Source organism: Drosophila simulans, chromosome X (genome assembly GCF_016746395.2).
Source record: "Drosophila simulans strain w501 chromosome X, Prin_Dsim_3.1, whole genome shotgun sequence".
In the NCBI taxonomy this organism is placed as follows: domain Eukaryota; kingdom Metazoa; phylum Arthropoda; class Insecta; order Diptera; family Drosophilidae; genus Drosophila; species Drosophila simulans.
In genome coordinates, this window is record NC_052525.2 from 17,126,841 (window position 1) to 17,146,403 (window position 19,563).

The window sequence follows — 19,563 nt, forward strand, 5'->3', positions numbered from 1 at the left end:
AGGTTATCGATAAAAGTAGATTCCGATAACACCTGCGTTTTTATATTTTAGGCGCCAAATTTAAACTTAATTGAGGTGTTTTATTGAAATGGTTTTTGCAATAATTATTTATTCTAGTCAATGTTGTTATAAATTTTACAAGCACTATTATAATCAGCCGGAAGGCGGAGTGAGGAAGGGTTGCTTACGACTACGAAAAACAAGGCGGGATCGAGTCCAACTAATACAGGTCCGATTTTTGCATGACCGCCGTGACCAGTGCCTTAAACGCGTCCTCTATCATGATGATGTGGAGCTGGGCATCCCGATACGAACAGAGCTTATCGGTCTCGGTGAGTGGCATTTCCATTGTGGTCATGCCCAGCGATGACTGCGAATGCAGAATGCGCCCGGTGGTCATCAGGATGTTGACGCAGTCGTCGGCCAGAATGGGAAACGTTTCCACGAACCGAACCATCGCTGGAATCACATTGCGCAGGAATCTACACTTGGACGATGCGGTCAGCATGGATAACGTCGTTTGGATTACATTCAGGCAGAATTTCGAGATGCCCAGACTCTTGGGTATCGAATAGTTGAGCACCAGATGGGAGGTCAGATCGATGGTGAAGATCTGTTTTTCCATTTCGGTGACATTGAGGAATTCGTGAACGAAATCAATGCATATGTGCATCGATGGCACACTGGCCACCATCATGGGAATAACCGACTTTGGATACGTTTGGAAGTGTACGAGTTTCGCCAGCGAAGGCTCCGAGATGAATGCCTGATGCACATAGGTGCCAATGATGCCTTGTATCTCACGCAGCTCCAGATGCGACACCCGATCCGTTGCCTTGCTGGCTATGTAGTCCAGCACCTCCAGCAATATGTGCACGGCGGCGCTCTCCTGCGAGGCAATCAACGTGGTCCTTAGGTCCTCCCAAATCCCATCTGTCTGCATCATTCCGTTCTTGTCCACCACCTGCTTCTGCTGCATCTGCATGTGCACGTTGAGATAGGTCTTCGAGGCGGCCAGACTGCCCTTCAGGATGCGCAGCAGGATCATCAGCAGATAGGGCGAACAGAATACAAAGCGTGGACAACTGTTGGTCAAAAGGAATGCGGAAGAATTTTAGGAAACAACACACACGGAAATCACGAGGCAACCCACCTTAGCACCTCCATGGGCTCCAGAAGACTCTCGTTGGCAAAGGTACGTCGGTCCTTCGTATCCGAGCCGTTGGTAATCGCTCGCAGCGACATGATCCACAGGGTGGTGGGCAGCACGGCATTCAGGCGCAACCAAATATCGTTGTACAGATCCTTGACGTATCGCGGCACCGACTTGGCAAACACCATCGGCAGATGCTGCACCAGCTGTTGTCCGTACTGCGCCTGCGTTTCTGGGGGCATCTGGAGTAGCTGCTTAAACACGCGGATGGCCAGATGCGGTTTCGTTTGGATGGCGGCCAGTGCACGATCCAGTTGCTCCGGCTTGAGCTCATGCTTGCTTACCACCATCGTGGAATTGCCCTGGGCCAGATTGTGCTCCTCCAGCCAGTCATCAACCATGCTGAGATGCGGATAGTTGGAGATAATCAAACGCAGCAGCGGGTGGAAGAGCGAGAGATAGTCGTTGTGGTAGCTGTGCGCCTTCTGGAGCAAATACTTCAGTGGCAGTCCGCCCAGGAAGTTGTTGGAGTACTCCTTTTGCTTGCGGCCACCCAAAGCGCTGAGGTTCATCAGCCGCGTATCCTCGTACAACATGAGGTAGTAGATCATCAGCAGCTGGGCGGTTAGTGGACACGTCACCTCAATCTGGTTGAGCTCCTGACTTTCCGCCATCGGTGGCAGCTCCTCGGCGAAGAATGTGAGCTTGGATGTGCGGAAAACGTGCAAGATTTCGGCCTCAGTGAAGGGCCGGTGCATGTGATCAATATTCACCTTCCCGGTGGGATTGGGTATTATCAGCGTGTTGACAAAGACCTCCACCAGGGCAGGCATCACAGGATGCACTGGCCTCACCGAGCTGCATATTTGCTTGAAGATCCACGACTTAATAGGCACTTTGTGCTTGAGGAATGTCCTCGATTTCAGCAGTTGCTGGATGCAGTGCACCGGCAGGTAGCACATTATGGTGCCATTTAAATTCGGAGTGACGGGTACGCGAACCGCATGCAACGCCACCACCTGCTCCGTGAACAGGTCCTGCGTGAAGAGCTGCTTGATTCTGTTTGTACTGTTCGGTCGGATGGGTATCTTCATGGACAGCGTGGAGCAGACCATCTCGCTGATGGCCGAGATCTGATTGCTGTGGAAGTGAATGGCCAGCAGCAGGAGCATCTCACCCAGCGAGGTGCTAGTACCGGGGCGCTTGCAGAAGAAGGCATCCTCCCGTATGAGCCACTGCAACCACTCCACAGCCTTGTTCTCCAGTGGAATGGTGGACACCAGCGAGGGACAGGCGATGAGCATGCACAGCGCCAGCGTTACGAATCTCACGCCCGAGGGCGTCGCCTGCGGACAACTCGTGACCAGCTGCGACAGAGCATTGATCTCGTCGTCGTTGAACTTCAGGCCACCGATGCCGCGCAGGGCACAGTACAGACGCAGCAGCACCGCGCCCTGCAGATTGAAGTCGCGCAGCTCCGCCGCATTGGTCGTCGTTTGAATCACCTTCTGCAGCAGCTCCACGCGCACCAGATTCAGTGCGTCCCCCTTCCGCTTCTGACTTGAGCGTATGTAAGCGGCGAACCAGGAGCGCAGATTCTGGTCATTGCCCAGCAGCAGGCCCGTGAGGAAGGCGATCTGTGGGGAGAGGTCCAGTTTGCATTGTTATCTCATTATTCGTAAACATTTTCATAAGTCCAAATAAGATTCAATCGCGCTAGCGAATTAGAGGGAGATAGCTAAGCGGCAATTTCCCCCTTTTGCTTTAAGCTTATTTAAACTAATAAGCAGAACTACAAATGAATGGTTCTGCAAATAATAAAGATCAAACAACAAGATATGATCAAAAAACATTTCTTATGTTAAACATTTAAATAAAATGCTAAGAATTTCCTAACGATTATTGGTGTTGTGGTAAATCTGCACCTTACTGGTCAATATTACCCTACTCACCAGGTCCTCGGGATGCTTGAGCGTGAGCTTGAGCATAAACGACGGCACCTTCAGCATATCCACGCACATGGACCTGTTGGCCAGCGCCTGGGAAGGATTCATCTCGCTGAGCCCCATGAGCAGCATCAACCTGTGCTTGCCATCGCTGCCATCCTCGTCGCAGTTGGCGATCACATGGGACACAACGTCGCGATAGCAATCCGGAAAGTTGGCGACCAGTGCGCAGATGATGCGATGCCCGTTGGGCACATGGACAAGGGCGTCCGTTAGCTCCAGTATGTTCAGCAGGGAGGGCAGCTCGGCGAGAGCAATGCACAGAATGTCGACCACCTCCTCCAGATAGATGCCATCGTCCAGCATCTCGGAGTGGGCGGCCGGTTTCTGCTCGGAGACCTGCTGCTGCAGATTGAAGATCTCGGAGAGCACCACGCGCACCTTGCGCGCCACATCCGCCCGCTCGAAGCCCAGGGCGATGCCCGACTGGAGACCGTACTCGTGTTGCTGTCCCTCGAAGAAGGCCGACTTCTGGCGGGCCTGCAGCTCCTTCTTTAGCTCGTTCTCCAGCTCATGGTAGTTTACTTGCAGGTAGGAGACGATGCTGTTCACCACCTCGATGCCGATGAGCACGGCCAGGATCTCTTTGCGCGACTCCATAGACGATTCGGTGTTGTCCAGTGGCGACAGCAGGCTCATCCGCACCAGAGAGGGCAGGACGGGCCGAATCTCCGCCTCCGGATAGCTGGCCAGCAGGGTGATGTCCAGATTCTGCATGGCGCAGAAAACGCGCGGCGACACATCGTACATCTTCACCGGCATTTTGTCCTCGTCGTCGTTGTCGTTGCGTTCCAACTTGTTGCACCCGGCAATGCTCGTGTGCTCGGTTGTCCCGCTCTATTGGCCTGGCCGGCGGTGTGTCCGTGCTGGAGATGCCGGCGCTGGTCTGCTTTAATCTCGGCGATCGGTAGTTGGGGCAGAGAATGCCGGAGAATCCGAGAATCCACTGCGATCCGCATCCAAAAATCAACACACGTCAGTGTGGCCAGTTGCAAAAGCTGCAAAAATACCAGCAATCACCACATTTGGCTTATTATAAAAATACTATATTGATCTCATCATTAAGGTGAGGGAGATGCGCAGATAAAGCAAATTATTAATAACTATTGCAAGAGGCTAACAACAATTTGCTTCGGTTGGTAAAATCTTAACCTATCCTAATCCTATTATCATTAGCAATATGGCTTATTTTCTCCCTGAAAACAAAAATATTCAAAAAAACTAACATATAAATTCGTTATGTTTGTATATAAACATTGTGTAACGAAACTCTTAGGAAAATAAGTACATTTTGGTTTTGATAGTGATCAATATGTAATTAATATTATTTAAATAGCTCGAAATAATAGAGCACATGTGCCGTTAGCATTTGTTTATTTAATATTATGTTATTAAAATATGAAGGAATAGTGTAAGTTAAACAAAATTTATAAATCTTGAGTTCCACCGTTTTGGCTACTTTATAGCCAGATCATGTGGCACGGTCACACTGCGCAGTAGGCGTTTTTTAGCGTCTTCTCGCGCTGGTTCACTTCGTTCACTCGTTCGCAACGCGATGTTTTGAATACATACATTTTTTCCATTCTCGCCAAGTGAAGTTCATCCGCCAGACCGAAGATTTTTAGTCGAACGTGCTAAATCTATGAAATTAACTGTGTTTTATGAATCAATTAGGGCGAGCGGAGCTGCAAAATTATCGAGTAGGTAAGTGAAAGTCGCCGCAGTACAGTGAAAACGGCGGGAAATTCGAAACGCAAGCGGTCGAACGTTGAAAATGTGAAATAGACCAACGCCCAAGTGAATAGGCCACGAAAAAGGAGCCACCAATAAAAGGCAGAAGTGGCAAAAGAGAGCAAAAAGTATCTAACGAATGTGTGAGCGACTCTTACTCTTGGTGTGCCTGTGTGTGTGTGTGTTTTTGGTTTGGGAATGAGAATTAAAAGTGTGCTGAAATATGAAAAGCAAGTGATTTCTCGCATACATTTCTACGTACATAATAAAAACATCATCGATTAAAATTGCCTGCTAACTCATATATTTCGACGCTGTCGCCGTCGCTGCCGGCGTCGCTGCCTCTGCCGCCGATGATGACATCATTCGGTTTTCGTTGAGAGCGCGTAGCGTGCGTGAGTGTGTGTGTATGTTTGTTCGAGTAATCGAATTGGAAGAGTGTAGTTCGCATTTTTTTTTATTTTTTAAATTACTTGGTGTAAATGTGCCCGAATGGCGGGGCCAAAACTCTAAAGCTGTGAATTAAACGCATGAATGACATGGTGCTGTGCAAGAAGAAGAAGAAGCGCAAGCCTTAAGTAACGTTTGCGTCAGTTGTTCGTTCCGTTGGTGATAAAAAGCGAAGAACACGGCTATCGCCTAATCGGAGATATATATTTATATACATATATACATGTGTATCATACGTTGAGGTTCCGTGTGCTTGTGAGTTTTATGAAATACAAGCGGTGCGCTCTTTTTTCTTTCCCGTAGATACGCATACGCCTATGCACTTGGCTGAAATACAGTTACGTGCTCACCAACACATCGGCTAAAAATAACACACACTCCCCATTTCCCATTTCCCTTGCACTCCGCCCACCCGCCTTCTCACCCCGCCCCTCTGAGGTCACGAGTTGAAGTTCCTTTTCGAAGTTACGAGTTAAAAGATATAAATATACTGAGCTGCACTTGCCCAATGTTTGTTTGATTATGTGTTTGTTTGTGTTTCACCTTGTCGCTGATGTTGTTGTTGCATTGTTGTTGTTTATGACAAATCACACACGTACAGTTGTAAACACAACACACACACCCGCACCCAAACCTACAAACATACAGGCATTCAATCAATTGATCGCCGAAAACTCATTAACTTGCTCATAAATGGCAGGGAAAACTGGTTTTTCCTTAGCGAAGCCTCAGCTTTGGTGGTGGTTTCATTTCCAAGTTTCCAAAGTTGAACTCTTGGCCTGTTTAATTGAACTCGCAGTTGCACACACGCCCCGCTCTCTCTCTTCCGCTCACACTGTGTCTCTCTTCATCGCTCTCTGTGATGAACTCACACTGGAAACAAGAGGATCGGATCGGCCATCATAATTAAGTCTAGAAAGCACCAACAATTGAAAGGGGGAAGGTGGGGTGGGTGGATGGGGTGTGTAAGAGGGAGAGAGTTAGCCCGTGAGAGCGTCTTGTGCAGTTTCCACCCCTCTATCCCTTGCTCGCTTCCACTTCCAGCACTCCTACTCTAACTGCACCACCTTCCAGATACAGATACATAGATACAATACACTCTCCCTCTTTCTCTTTCTCCTCTCTCCATCTCTATCTATCGCTCTGCGCTCCAGTTTTGTTGTTGCTCGCTCTCGCTCTCTCAAAGTTTTAAGCTTCGTTTTAATAAAAATATTACGTAATACTAAGATAGAAGCTGCTGCGAGCGTGTGCGTGTGTGCTGATTTTGCTTTTGTTTGTTTTAACAATTCTCGCTCGCACTATGGTTCTTGATGTTTTTCATTTTGGGTGTTGTTGTCGCGGTGCTCTCATAAAACTTAGTACAAATGAAATCAGCAGCTTAGTTAATTGTGTAAGCGAGAAGAGGAAGAGCGAGGAACGAAGAGTGGAGGAGGACGATAACGAAGCGATGGGAAAAAGTTATGCTTGCTGCTTTTGTTGTTGTTGTGTGCGTAGAAGGGAATGACCCCGGCACCTGTGCAAACGCGAATGGATATAAAGGTCAAAGGACATTAGCACAAAAACCCACTGTTATACACAGCAAAAGGGGCCTGATTCAATCGGTGATTCTATTTTTGTCCTAGGTCGGCAAGCTTATATTACTTAATTCCCTTAATCAAGCAATTAAATTGTTATTCTAATCGAGTTGCGGTCATTCATTGAAGAATTCATTATTCATCTTACAAATAATTTTCAAAAATATCATAGTGAATTGCATTTACTGTAAATAAAATATTGTGAATGAATAAAAGATAAAAACATTAACTGACATAAAATTTCGAATAACTTAACTAAAAATATTGTAGAGAGGCAGTATTTTATTTGGGGTAATTTTGAGTTCTGCATTAATAACTGTGTTCTCCTAATTTGTAATGTGAAAGCCGCGGAGAAAGTGCGGCAATAAACAAAAAATAATATATCAAGTGGAAAAAGTACAGCCCAAGTACTTCGCCCATTTTCATTGCAGCCCAAAAAGCTTGCAAAAGTGTGAAAAACGCTGCGATGTGTGAAACCGAATGGATTTTCGAGGGCCAACTGCCGTGTGAATAGGTCGTAATTTCAAATCGTCGGCTACGTCGATAAAAAACCAGTGAAATACCAGTATACAAGCCCATGTAAATGAGTGATAGACATACGGGAGGGACACACGTAAAACAAAAAGCTCGTCGATGGAAAAATGGAAACTGAATGGGCCCAGCATGAATATGATTTATGAAAATGTGAAATGTGCGATGTGTGCTCACAGTTGAGGTCATACACATAGCAGCGAACTTTAGCATTCAAGCTAAAACTTATTAGCTACGACGATATACGTATGTTTTTGAGCCTTTTTATTGTTAGTCTAATTATAAAAAAAAAGAACAAGCATTTATAGTGTTATAAAATCAATAACAAGAAATTGTTAAATGCACCTCTTTGAGGGCCAACAGTACACTATTTGTCAATGAATGAGCAATTAAATGACAATTAAGTACGATAATTTCTGATGCATTTACATGGACGACACCCCCGAATGAATGAAACCCGCATATAAAGCAAACCCTCAGTAATTAGCTACTTGTTATGTGGATACATTATACACACATATACAGATGTACCTATATCTTTTTTACCCCCCACATCACCACCGTCTGCTATATAATTCGTTTTGTCTGCCGTTTCGATGGTTTTTGTGAATTGAATTTCCTGCAATTTCACAGTTTTGCCATTCGAATCCGGTTGGGGGAGGGCCGCCCCAGTTTTATGTGTTCTTTTTTTTTTGTTTTTTTTTTTGCCACAGAGTGATGTAATCGCTTTAAGTCATAGTGACAATTACGATCGGACATTCTAGTGGTGACCCCGGCGACCCGCGTGACGCCATCCCATGCCATGGCAGCCCAAAACCAAACCCAAAACTGACACAAATGAATCACCAGCTACTGCTGACAATTATCTAACCGATTTTCCCACCGCCTCTTCCAGTGATTCTCTTCTGAAGGCAACACATTCGGTTTGGACTTAAAGGATAAACTTGTAGGAACGACGAACGAAGGAGTGGCGAGCTCCCGTGAAACGAAACGACAAATACCAACACTAGAAACTCTAAGACGTATAAACTAGCAGCTATCAACTAACTAATAAGCACGAAACCACTGTGGAAACCGTAGATCCCCAGCCATGACGACGGACATTTCGATTGTTCGCTGGGATCCCAGCCAGGGTCCTGGCAACGAGTACATCGATGAGTACGAGTACGATGGCGGCAACTCCAGTTCCCGACTGTTCGAGCGGTCCAGGATCAAGGCTCTGGCCGAGGAGCGTGAGAGTGTGCAAAAGAAGACATTCACCAAGTGGGTCAACTCGCATCTGTGCCGTGTCAACTGCCGCATTGCCGATCTCTATGTGGATATGCGGGATGGCAAGCACCTGATCAAACTGCTGGAGGTCCTCTCCGGCGAGCGACTGCCCAAGCCCACCAAGGGCAAGATGCGTATCCACTGCCTGGAGAACGTGGACAAGGCGCTGCAGTTCCTGCGCGAACAGCGCGTTCATCTGGAGAATATTGGCTCCCATGACATAGTCGATGGCAATGCTTCCCTCAATTTGGGCCTGATTTGGACCATCATCCTGCGCTTCCAGATCCAGGACATCACCATCGAGGAGGTGGACAACAAGGAGACCAAGTCCGCCAAGGACGCCCTGCTGCTCTGGTGCCAGATGAAGACTGCCGGCTATCACAATGTGAACGTGCGCAACTTCACCACCTCGTGGCGCGATGGCCTGGCCTTTAATGCCATCATCCACAAACACCGTCCGGATTTGGTTCAGTTCGAGAAGCTCTCGAAGACGAACGCCATCCACAACCTGAACAATGCCTTCGACGTGGCCGAGGACAAACTGGGCCTGGCCAAGCTCCTTGACGCCGAGGATGTGTTCGTCGAGCATCCGGATGAGAAGTCCATCATCACCTACGTGGTCACCTACTATCACTACTTTAGCAAACTCAAGCAGGAGACGGTGCAGGGCAAGCGTATCGGCAAGGTGGTTGGCATTGCCATGGAGAACGATAAAATGGTCCACGACTACGAGCACTTCACAAGCGATCTGCTCAAGTGGATCGAAACGACCATCCAGTCGCTGGGCGAGCGGGAGTTCGAAAACTCGCTGGCTGGCGTCCAAGGGCAGTTGGCTCAGTTCTCCAACTACCGCACCATCGAGAAGCCGCCCAAGTTTGTGGAAAAGGGCAACCTCGAGGTGCTCCTTTTCACCCTGCAGTCCAAGATGCGGGCCAACAACCAGAAGCCCTACACACCCAAAGAGGGCAAGATGATTTCGGACATCAACAAGGCCTGGGAGCGTCTGGAGAAGGCCGAGCACGAACGCGAATTGGCCCTGCGTGAGGAGCTCATCCGGCAGGAGAAACTGGAGCAGCTAGCCGCCCGCTTCGACCGCAAGGCGTCCATGCGTGAGACCTGGCTGTCGGAGAATCAACGTCTGGTCAGTCAGGATAACTTTGGTTTCGATCTGGCGGCCGTTGAGGCGGCGGCCAAGAAGCACGAGGCCATCGAAACCGACATCTTCGCCTACGAGGAGCGTGTCCAGGCCGTGGTTGCCGTTTGCGATGAACTGGAATCGGAGCGTTATCACGATGTGATGCGCATCCTACTGCGCAAGGACAACGTTATGCGCTTGTGGACCTATTTGCTTGAGCTTCTCAGAGCGCGCCGCATGCGCCTGGAGATCTCGTTGCAGCTGCAGCAGAACTTCCAGGAGATGCTGTACATCCTCGACAACATGGAGGAGATCAAGCAGCTGCTGATGACCGACGACTATGGCAAGCATCTGATGGGCGTGGAGGATCTGCTGCAGAAGCACTCGCTTGTCGAAGCCGATATCAATATCCTGGGTGAGCGCGTCAAGGTGGTGGTTCAGAACTCGCAGAAGTTCCTGAGCGACGACCCAGAGTCGTACAAACCCTGCGATCCCGAGATCATTGTCTCGCGCGTCCAGCAACTGGAGGATGCTTACGCAGAGTTGGTCCGTTTGGCCGTGGAACGTCGCAGCCGCCTGGAGGAGAGCCGCAAACTCTGGCAGTTCTACTGGGACACCGCCGACGAGGAGAACTGGATCAAGGAGAAGGAGCAGATCGTATCCACCGACGAGGTGGGTCACGACCTGACCACCGTCAATCTGATGCTCAGCAAGCACAAGGCCCTGGAGTCGGAGATCACGTCGCACGATCCCCAGCTGCAAAATGTGGCCAAGGTCGGTTCGGAGCTGATCACCGAGGGTCACTTTGGTGCCGATCGCATCAAGGATCGATTGAAGGAGATCCTCAACAAGTGGGACCATCTTCTGGACCTCACCAAGTACCGCCGCCAGCGCTTGGAGAATGCCGTCGAGTACTTCCAGCTGTTTGCCGATGCCGACGATGTGGACAACTGGATGTTGGACACCCTGCGCATTGTTTCCAGCGAGGATGTTGGTCGCGACGAGGCTAACGTACAGTCCCTCCTAAAGAAGCACAAGGACGTGGCCGACGAGCTGAAGAACTACGCCGAAGTGATCGATGCCCTGCACAAACAGGCGGAGAGCCTGAAGCTAAACGAGGCAGAAAAGGCCAATGTGGACAAGCGCCTGGAGGCGATCGACAACCGGTACAAGGAGCTTACCGAACTGGCCAAGCTGCGCAAGCAGAGACTGTTGGACGCCCTCAGCCTGTACAAGCTGATGTCCGAAGCGGATGGCGTGGAGCAATGGATCAAGGAGAAGACCAAGATGCTGGACACGATGACTCCTGGCAAGGACATCGAGGATGTGGAGATCATGAAGCATCGCTTCGAGGGCTTCGACAAGGAAATGAACGCCAATGCATCGCGCGTGGCCGTTGTTAATCAGCTGGCCCGCCAGCTGCTCCACGTCGAGCATCCCAACTCCGATGAGATTCTGGAGAGGCAGAACCACCTCAACCAGGAGTGGTCGACACTGCGCGAGAAGGCCGAGGCCAAGATGGATGATCTGAAGTCCGCCCATGGCGTGCAGACCTTCTACATTGAGTGCCGTGAGACCATTTCGTGGATTGAGGACAAGAAGCGCATCCTCACCGAGACCGACAGTCTGGAGATGGATCTGACCGGTGTGATGACCCTGCAGCGTCGCCTCAGCGGCATGGACCGCGATTTGGCTGCCATTCAGGCCAAGCTCTCGAGCTTGGAACGCGAGGCCAACAGCATCGAGGATGAGCATCCTGAGGAGGCCAAGATCATCCGCGAGCGCATTGCCCAGATCGAGTTGATTTGGGAGCAGCTCACCCAGATGCTCAAGGAGCGCGACTCGAAATTGGAGGAGGCCGGCGATCTGCATCGCTTCTTGCGCGATCTGGATCACTTCCAGACTTGGTTGACCAAGACCCAGACAGACGTAGCTTCCGAGGACACTCCCACTTCCCTGCCTGAGGCTGAGAAGCTTCTGAACCAGCATCAATCGATCCGCGAGGAGATTGACAACTACACTGAGGACTACAAGAACATGATGGAGTACGGCGAGCGGCTGACTACCGAGGGAAGCACCTCAGACGATCCGCAGTACATGTTCCTGAGGGAGCGCCTGAATGCCCTGAAGGATGGCTGGGAGGAGCTGCACCAGATGTGGGAGAACAGACAGGTGCTGTTGTCGCAGAGCTTGGACCAGCAACTGTTCAACCGCGATGCCCGCCAGACGGAGGTGTTGCTAAGCCAGCAGGAGCACTTCCTCAGCAAGGACGATACCCCAGTCAACCTGGAGCAGGCTGAGAACCAGTTGAAGCGCCATGAGGCCTTCCTCACCACCATGGAAGCTAACGACGACAAGATCAACAGCCTGCTGCAGGTGGCCGACACCCTGGTGGAGAAGAATCACTTCGATGCGGAAAAGATTGGCAAGCGTGCGGAGAACATTACCGGACGTCGGGATGACAACCGTCAGCGTGCTCTGGACCAACACGAGAAGCTCAAGAATCAGGTGAAACTGCACGAGTTCCTGCAGGATCTCGAGGAGCTGGCCGAGTGGGTGCAGGAGAAGTACGCCACCTCACAGGACGAGTCGTACAGGAGCGCAAAGACCATCCACTCCAAGTGGACGCGCCATCAGGCCTTCGAGGCAGAGATTGCCGCCAACAAGGAGCGCCTATTCGAGGCAGAGAAGTCCGCCCAGGAGCTGTCCAAGGAGAAGCCCGAGTTCAAGGACGTCATCGAGCCTAAGCTTAAGGAGCTGGCCAAGCAGTTCGACGACCTGGAGGTGCACACCAAGGAGAAGGGCGCCATGCTGTTCGACGCCAACCGCGAGGTGCTTGTCCAGCAGACATGCGACGACATCGACTCCTACATCACCGACCTGGAGAAGCAAATTGTCAGCGGAGACACTGCCAACGATCTGACATCCGTGAACATCCTGATGCAGAAGCAGCAGGTTATCCAGACCCAGATGGCGGTGAAGGCTCGCCAAGTGGAGGAGATCGACAAGCAGACCGAATACCTCCAGAAGACTGTGCCCGAGGAGAAGATCGAACCGATTGTGGTGAAGAAGACGGCCGTGCTCGAGCGCTTTGAGAAGATCAAGGCGCCGCTTCTGGAGCGCCAGAAGGCGCTGGAGAAGAAGAAGGAGGCCTTCCAGTTCTGTCGCGATGTCGAGGACGAGAAGCTGTGGATCGACGAGAAGCTGCCGGTGGCCAACTCACCGGATTATGGCAACTCCCTGTTCAACGTACATGTGCTGAAGAAGAAGAACCAGTCGCTGGCCACAGAGATCGATAACCACGAGCCGCGCATCAATGCAATCTGCAACAATGGCCGCAAGCTGATCGACGAGGGTCACGAGGATGCCAAGAAGTTCGAAGCACTGATCAGTGATTTGACCCAGAAGTGGCAGGAGCTGAAGGACGCCATCGAGAACCGACGGAAGCATCTGCTGGAGTCGGAGAAGGTGCAACAGTACTTCTTCGATGCCCAGGAGGCGGAGTCCTGGATGAGCGAGCAGGAGCTCTACATGATGGTCGAGGATCGCGGCAAGGACGAGATCAGTGCCCAGAACCTGATGAAGAAGCACGAAAACCTGGAGCAATCCGTGGAGGACTACGCCAACACCATTCGCCAGCTCGGCGAGGTGGCGCGTCAGTTCAGCGGGGATGACATCTCCTCTGGCGATGCCGTGGCCGTCAAGCAATCGCAGCTGGATAAGCTGTACGCTGGTCTCAAGGATCTGGCTGGGGAGAGGAGGGCTCGCCTCAACGAGGCTCTGCAGCTGTTCATGCTGAGCCGCGAGGTCGATGATCTGGAGCAATGGATTACCGATCGCGAGGTGGTCGCTGGTTCCCAGGAACTGGGCCAGGACTTTGACCACGTCACCCTGCTGTCGGAGCGCTTCAACGAGTTTGCCCGCGACACAGAGGCCGTTGGCGGAGAGCGCGTGGCCAAGGTGAACGGCATTGCCGATAATCTCATCCAGGCCGGACACTCTGATTCCGCCACGATTGCCGAATGGAAGGACAACCTGAACGAATCGTGGCAGGATCTGCTGGAGCTGATCGAGACCCGCACTCAGATGCTGGCCGCTTCCCGGGAGCTGCACAAATTCTTCCACGACTGCAAGGATGTGTTGGGACGCATTCTCGAGAAGCAGCACGGTGTGTCCGATGAACTGGGACGCGATGCCGGCTCCGTGTCGACGCTGCAGCGCAAGCACTACAACTTCCTGCAGGACCTCATCACCCTATACTCACAAGTCCAGCAGATCCAGGAGGAGTCCGCCAAGCTGCAGGACGCCTATGCCGGTGACAAGGCCAAGGAGATCACCAATCGGGAACAGGAGGTGCTCCATGCCTGGGACAACCTCCAGGCTATGTGCGATGCCCGCAAACAGAAACTGGCCGACACAGGCGACTTATTCCGCTTCTTTAACATGGTGCGCATCCTGATGATCTGGATGGAGGACCTCGTCCGCCAAATGAACACGTCAGAGAAGCCGCGCGACGTGTCCGGCGTGGAGTTGCTGATGAACAATCACCAGAGCCTTAAGGCCGAGATCGACACACGGGAGGACAACTTCGGTGCGTGCATCTCGCTGGGCAAGGAGCTGCTCACCCGCAACCACTACGCCTCCGCCGACATCAAGGATCGCCTCATGACGCTGAGCAATAGCCGCAATGCCCTGCTCCGCCGCTGGGAGGAGCGCTGGGAGAATCTCCAGCTGAGTGAGTAACCTCTATATTTCAAAACGTCCGCCCTTGTTAATCACCGTTTTTGCATTCGTGTAGTCCTGGAGGTGTACCAGTTCGCCAGAGACGCTGCCGTGGCCGAGGCCTGGTTGATCGCCCAGGAGCCTTACCTGCTCTCCTCGGAGCTGGGCCACACAATCGACGAGGTGGAGAACCTGATTAAGAAGCACGAGGCCTTTGAAAAGTCTGCCGCCGCCCAAGAGGAGCGCTTCAGTGCTCTTGAGCGTTTGACAACAGTGAGTTGGGAATACTTGGGATTATATTTTTGTTCGGATAACCCATAACATTCAAACGACCATTTTCGCTTTCAGTTTGAGCTTAAGGAAATGAAGAGGCGCCAGGAGCTGGCGGAGGAGGCTGAGCGACAACGCATCAAGGAGGAGCAGGAGGCCAAGGCCGCCTCGGAGGCGGCGGAACAGGCTAAACGAGAGGCTGAGCGACGCGACGACGTGGATGTTGGAGCCTCGCACGACGATTCAGGTATGCAGTATAAACTGTTACGTAGTATACATAGGATTGTTGAAAATAATACTAATGGCATTCAACATTTGTGGAATACAGCTCCAACATTTTGAATGTTTATTTTCAACAAAACTATATCATAGTCCAGTTGTCCATTGCCCGATTTGCACCCAAATCCATATCCACATCTATCCCAGCCGCAGTGTCAAGACCCCAGTCAAGATAGTACTCAAGATCCCGTTGCGAATCTCGTCTAACAAAAATATCTCTAAACGTTTTCTGTCATTCAATCATGCCTACTTAACCAAACTCAAACCAATCTCATCCTGCCACGGATTAACCAACTAACCAATCAACTTAAACCCATGAAGCCGCCAAAGACACGGCCGTCGAGTTCGAGCGCGTTGTCGAGATCCAAACAGGTATAAAGCATTGCCTTTCGCATCTAAGTGATTACATGGAAGTTATTCATTTCGTTTGTGTTTATATTTAATGTTAATGTAACGCCAAACTAATTAATTTATCGTGTGATCCCCAGAACGAGGCGGAACCCCAGGCGCCGGCGAGGGTCACGAAGGATATGTGACACGAAAGCACGAGTGGGACTCCACCACCAAGAAGGCCTCCAACCGATCTTGGGATAAGGTAAACCGATTTACTTTATTCATTTTGAATTAATCACCAATGAACGTTTCTGTTTGTCAGGTATACATGGCTGCCAGGGCCGGACGCATTTCGTTCTACAAAGATCAGAAGGGTTATAAGAGTAATCCCGAATTGACCTTCCGCGGTGAGCCCAGCTACGATCTGCAAAACGCTGCCATTGAAATTGCCAGTGATTACACCAAGAAGAAGCACGTTCTGCGAGTCAAGTGAGTAGCAGAAATGATCCGTATTCGGCATACCCAAATACTTATCGGATATACTTTCTTTCTCCATTACCCATTCGCCACACAGGCTCGCCAACGGCGCCTTGTTCTTGCTGCAGGCCCATGACGACACCGAGATGTCCCAGTGGGTGACCTCCCTGAAAGCCCAGAGCGATTCGACAGCGGTGGCCGCCAGCAGATCCCAGACTCTGCCCGCCACCTCACAAAAGGATGAACCAAAGCGCAGATCGTTTTTTACTTTAAAGAAAAAGTAAAGTAACAGCCGTAACGCAACCATAAGCAAGAGCAGCTAATTAAAACAAATAACAAATAACATGAAATGAACAAGAAATGATATAATACAAATGCAAAACGACAACAAATTATACAGCAAAAATTAAGAAGAAGCAAATATATATATATTTTTTTTCATATATTTAAACTTATTTCGTAATGAGAAAAAACAAAAACCGACAAAAACTTGCAAGAGAAGAACAAGCAAAACATAAACAATTATTATGCTTATCAAATTTGCACGATAAATACTGCTATTATGATTAAACGTATGTATCTTATTTATTTAAACAAATACAAAGTAATATAAAGATTAAAAAAAATACAAAAAACAAACAAAAAATTTGAGGAAACCAACTCGTGTATGCATTTCAATGTATTCGATAAATAAACGAAATATTCCTTTAAAGTACACCAATTGCCGGCAAATTGATCAATTACCGCTATCGCTTATCGATTTTGGCAATCGAAGCGCAATTTATTGCCAAGGTTTCTCGATTGTCATTCTTAAGCGAAATATCCGTCAGTTTCGGGGATGATCTACTGGCTCTTGTTTTTTGCGGGAGAGGATCTAGACTTAATCATCAGACTGGTCAGCCGATTGAAGGGAATCTCGAAGAGCACCGTCATTACTACGGCCGAAAGGTAACAGACCACTGAACAGGAGATTGCCAGCATTATCTAGAAGCAAAAATAAGGGATTGATCATATGGAGCCCAATAAACATGAGTGAGATTTGTGAGTGACTCACCATCATGGTGTTGTCCGGATACACTTCATTGCTAAAGGAGTGGTAGACGTACATGATTACAATGGGATTCAATAGGTAGATGGCGTAGGTAAACTTGCTGATCCGCTGCACTTGCTCCGACTGCAGGATCGCCAGCAACCAGCGGGTAGGAGCATATGAGTCGCTGTTGTCCGACTTGGTGCCGCAAATGATGAGGTGACTGGCCGCCGTGCTCACCAGAATCCGCAGAACGACCATGAAGCAGAGAATGATTCTGATGGGCGGCAGTTGATCCATGGTCACCTGCCTCACCAGCCAGCCAATGAACGCAATTGCACCCAGTCTGATCCACCAATTAGGCATTACCAAATCAAAGGGAGTGCCAGTACCCTTGACTTGGAAGAAGGCATAGGAGCCGCCTATCATGTAGGCGAGCATGCGGATCAACGGACTCATGTACGACCACTCGTTGGTGTGATACATCTCCTCGAAATTGGCGCCCACCTCGTTGACCTCCATAAAGATATTCGAAAACAGGACGCTGATCACCAGCAGCAGGCGGATTATCCACCTGACCATGTTTGGGTGCTTGGTGTGCGTGAAGAGCAGCAGCATCGCCATCATGTGGAGCTGCATGTCGCAGCCCAGCGACCAGGTCCACGATCCGCACATAATCTGAATGGGAAACAGATTCTGGATGAAGAAAACGTTTCGTACGGCGTTGAGTCGGCACAGCTCGTCCTGCGGATCGGTTATTTGCATGACGGACACTTGACGCTGATACTCTATAACCACCACGCCCATCAGTACGATCACGAATTGCAGCGGAGCCAGACGGCAGTATCGATGGATAAACTCTCTGAGGTAGCGACGCCCGTTACCCAGGATTCCATCGCTGGCGATATCCTTTTGCAGTTGGTCATCCCTGATGAAATTCAAAACCGTCAAATAGCCACTGCGATGGTAAGAAGAGTTTCGATCAATTGCTGGCTTGAGCATACGTTACTCGTTTAGAAGGACTATTTTCATCTAAAGAAACTCGCATTCCAACCTCACCTGACCACAAAAAAGATCTCCACCATGCTGGGCCAGTAGGTATGCCGCATGGTCATGGACGACAACTTGCCGAGCATCTCGACCGAGGGATCCACGGAGAAGTACTTGTACCAGATCACATGGACGCCAATCAATGAGAAGGCGGTGAGCACCCTCAGTCCGTTGACGGGTCTATTCTCCAGGCTGGGATTCACCGGCTTCCATGCGAGCTGCCAGTTGTAGCCGAAATCGAAGCAGTCCAGGATGCGTGAGTATTTGGCCAGACCACTGGTGGCCGCGAGGGTCAATAGTAGGGTCACACCCAACACTACACAAAACATTTGCACAGCTCCACTATCAAAGAAATGGGTTTTAAGCTCCGGCTTCTTGGCATAAGCCAACTTAGCATCCATATCCCAGCAGTGAAATGACTCTTCCTTGGCCATCGATCTTCGGATGAGTTGCTCCACCTCCGGGACGTCACAGCTCGCGGGCAGACAGAGGCCAATGTGAAGCAGGGGATTCTTTTTGAGGGTCACCTCCAGCTGCCACGGCGAATTGGATTCAATGTAGGCCACCAAATAGTGGAATTGAATGGGCGAAACCTCGCGCAGCAGACGATGATTTTTGATGGTCATGTCCTGGAGCATCGGTTCATTGACGGCGCGGCAGGTGAATCTGTTGCCCAGCCAGGCTCTCTGGCCCATCATAAAGTTGGCGTAGCCCCCGCCGGAGGCGTCAACAGCTAGTTAATGCGAATAAGCCATATGAATTGTAAAGTTAATTGTAAAGTTCTCACACCTACCTTTCAGTGCCCAGGACTGGCGATCTTGCCAAGCTCTTCGCAGTTCCAGCAGCTGTTCCTCACACTTGGACAGTGTGGTGTTTTCACGTTGGGCAACCATTACAATTAGGTCCTTGGCCAGGAACTTCGGTTCACAGTTATCGACATCGCCGAGCACAGCGATAATTTGGATAAGGAGCAGAACGAGTAGCATGATTACGATCGATGGATTGGATGGATGGCAGAACACCTCAGTACTCCACGACGGACGTCGCACAACTAATTCTGTGCCCGGGATGAAGCAAAGTCTATGCGACCCACATAACCTCCGTTTAGTTAGGACCGAGTGATCCATGACGCTTTTTAAGATCCGATCAGTCGATTTATGGTCACATCCGTACTAAACCTTAGCTTGTTTTGCAGTTAGCACCAATGACAGCATGTTGGACTCCTCGACTGAGGTTTACCTGGTACGGGCACGGATAACCCATTTGTCTCGGAAATTACTTTTACTTTTATTGGTTTAAACAATGCTTGAAATCGTAAACACTAATAATAAGCACTCAGGAACATAATCAGTCTATTAAAAAAACAATAAATATACTGCAAATAGTAGTAAAGCAAATAACAACTAGTAATGATCGCACCTCGAATATACAAAGTTCAGTTATTTATTTTTGTTACGACGAGTGGATTTTACATCCGAATATATGGATGGCTTATCAAAAGTTCTCTTAACTTTTATTTCCATAGTAGTCGTCTGTGCACATTACCTGGTGCG

General features: G+C 49.8%; 3 protein-coding genes across 6 annotated transcripts; 1 reads left to right on the top strand and 2 right to left on the bottom strand.

Annotated features, from left to right (window-relative positions):
- Window positions 1-89: 89 nt before the first annotated feature.
- Window positions 90-4,169, bottom strand: LOC6726274 (integrator complex subunit 2). The gene is made up of 3 exons (XM_016174092.3): window positions 3,106-4,169; window positions 1,154-2,790; window positions 90-1,085 (listed from the first exon to the last, which is right to left on the bottom strand). Exons 1-3 carry the CDS (start codon window positions 3,919-3,921, stop codon window positions 221-223), a joined length of 3,318 nt encoding a protein of 1,105 aa, XP_016039815.1. The 5' UTR covers window positions 3,922-4,169; the 3' UTR covers window positions 90-220.
- A 490-nt stretch (window positions 4,170-4,659) lies between these two features.
- On the top strand, window positions 4,660-16,645 carry LOC27206341 (spectrin beta chain). Of its 4 annotated transcripts, none has more exons than XM_016172436.2 (8): window positions 4,661-4,863; window positions 8,341-14,584; window positions 14,648-14,844; window positions 14,920-15,088; window positions 15,442-15,492; window positions 15,609-15,715; window positions 15,776-15,942; window positions 16,028-16,645. In XM_016172436.2, exons 2-8 carry the CDS (start codon window positions 8,536-8,538, stop codon window positions 16,212-16,214), a joined length of 6,927 nt encoding a protein of 2,308 aa, XP_016039819.1. In that variant the 5' UTR covers window positions 4,661-4,863; window positions 8,341-8,535; the 3' UTR covers window positions 16,215-16,645. The 4 variants fall into 4 exon arrangements, with proteins under 4 accessions (XP_016039816.1, XP_016039819.1, XP_016039818.1 ...); XM_016172435.2 differs by having other exon boundaries at window positions 4,661-4,859; XM_016172434.2 differs by lacking the exon at window positions 15,442-15,492.
- On the bottom strand, window positions 16,208-19,296 carry LOC6726272 (O-acyltransferase like protein). The gene is made up of 4 exons (XM_016174091.3): window positions 18,804-19,296; window positions 18,020-18,743; window positions 16,985-17,918; window positions 16,208-16,914 (listed from the first exon to the last, which is right to left on the bottom strand). Exons 1-4 carry the CDS (start codon window positions 19,135-19,137, stop codon window positions 16,774-16,776), a joined length of 2,133 nt encoding a protein of 710 aa, XP_016039820.1. The 5' UTR covers window positions 19,138-19,296; the 3' UTR covers window positions 16,208-16,773.
- Window positions 19,297-19,563: the final 267 nt, after the last annotated feature.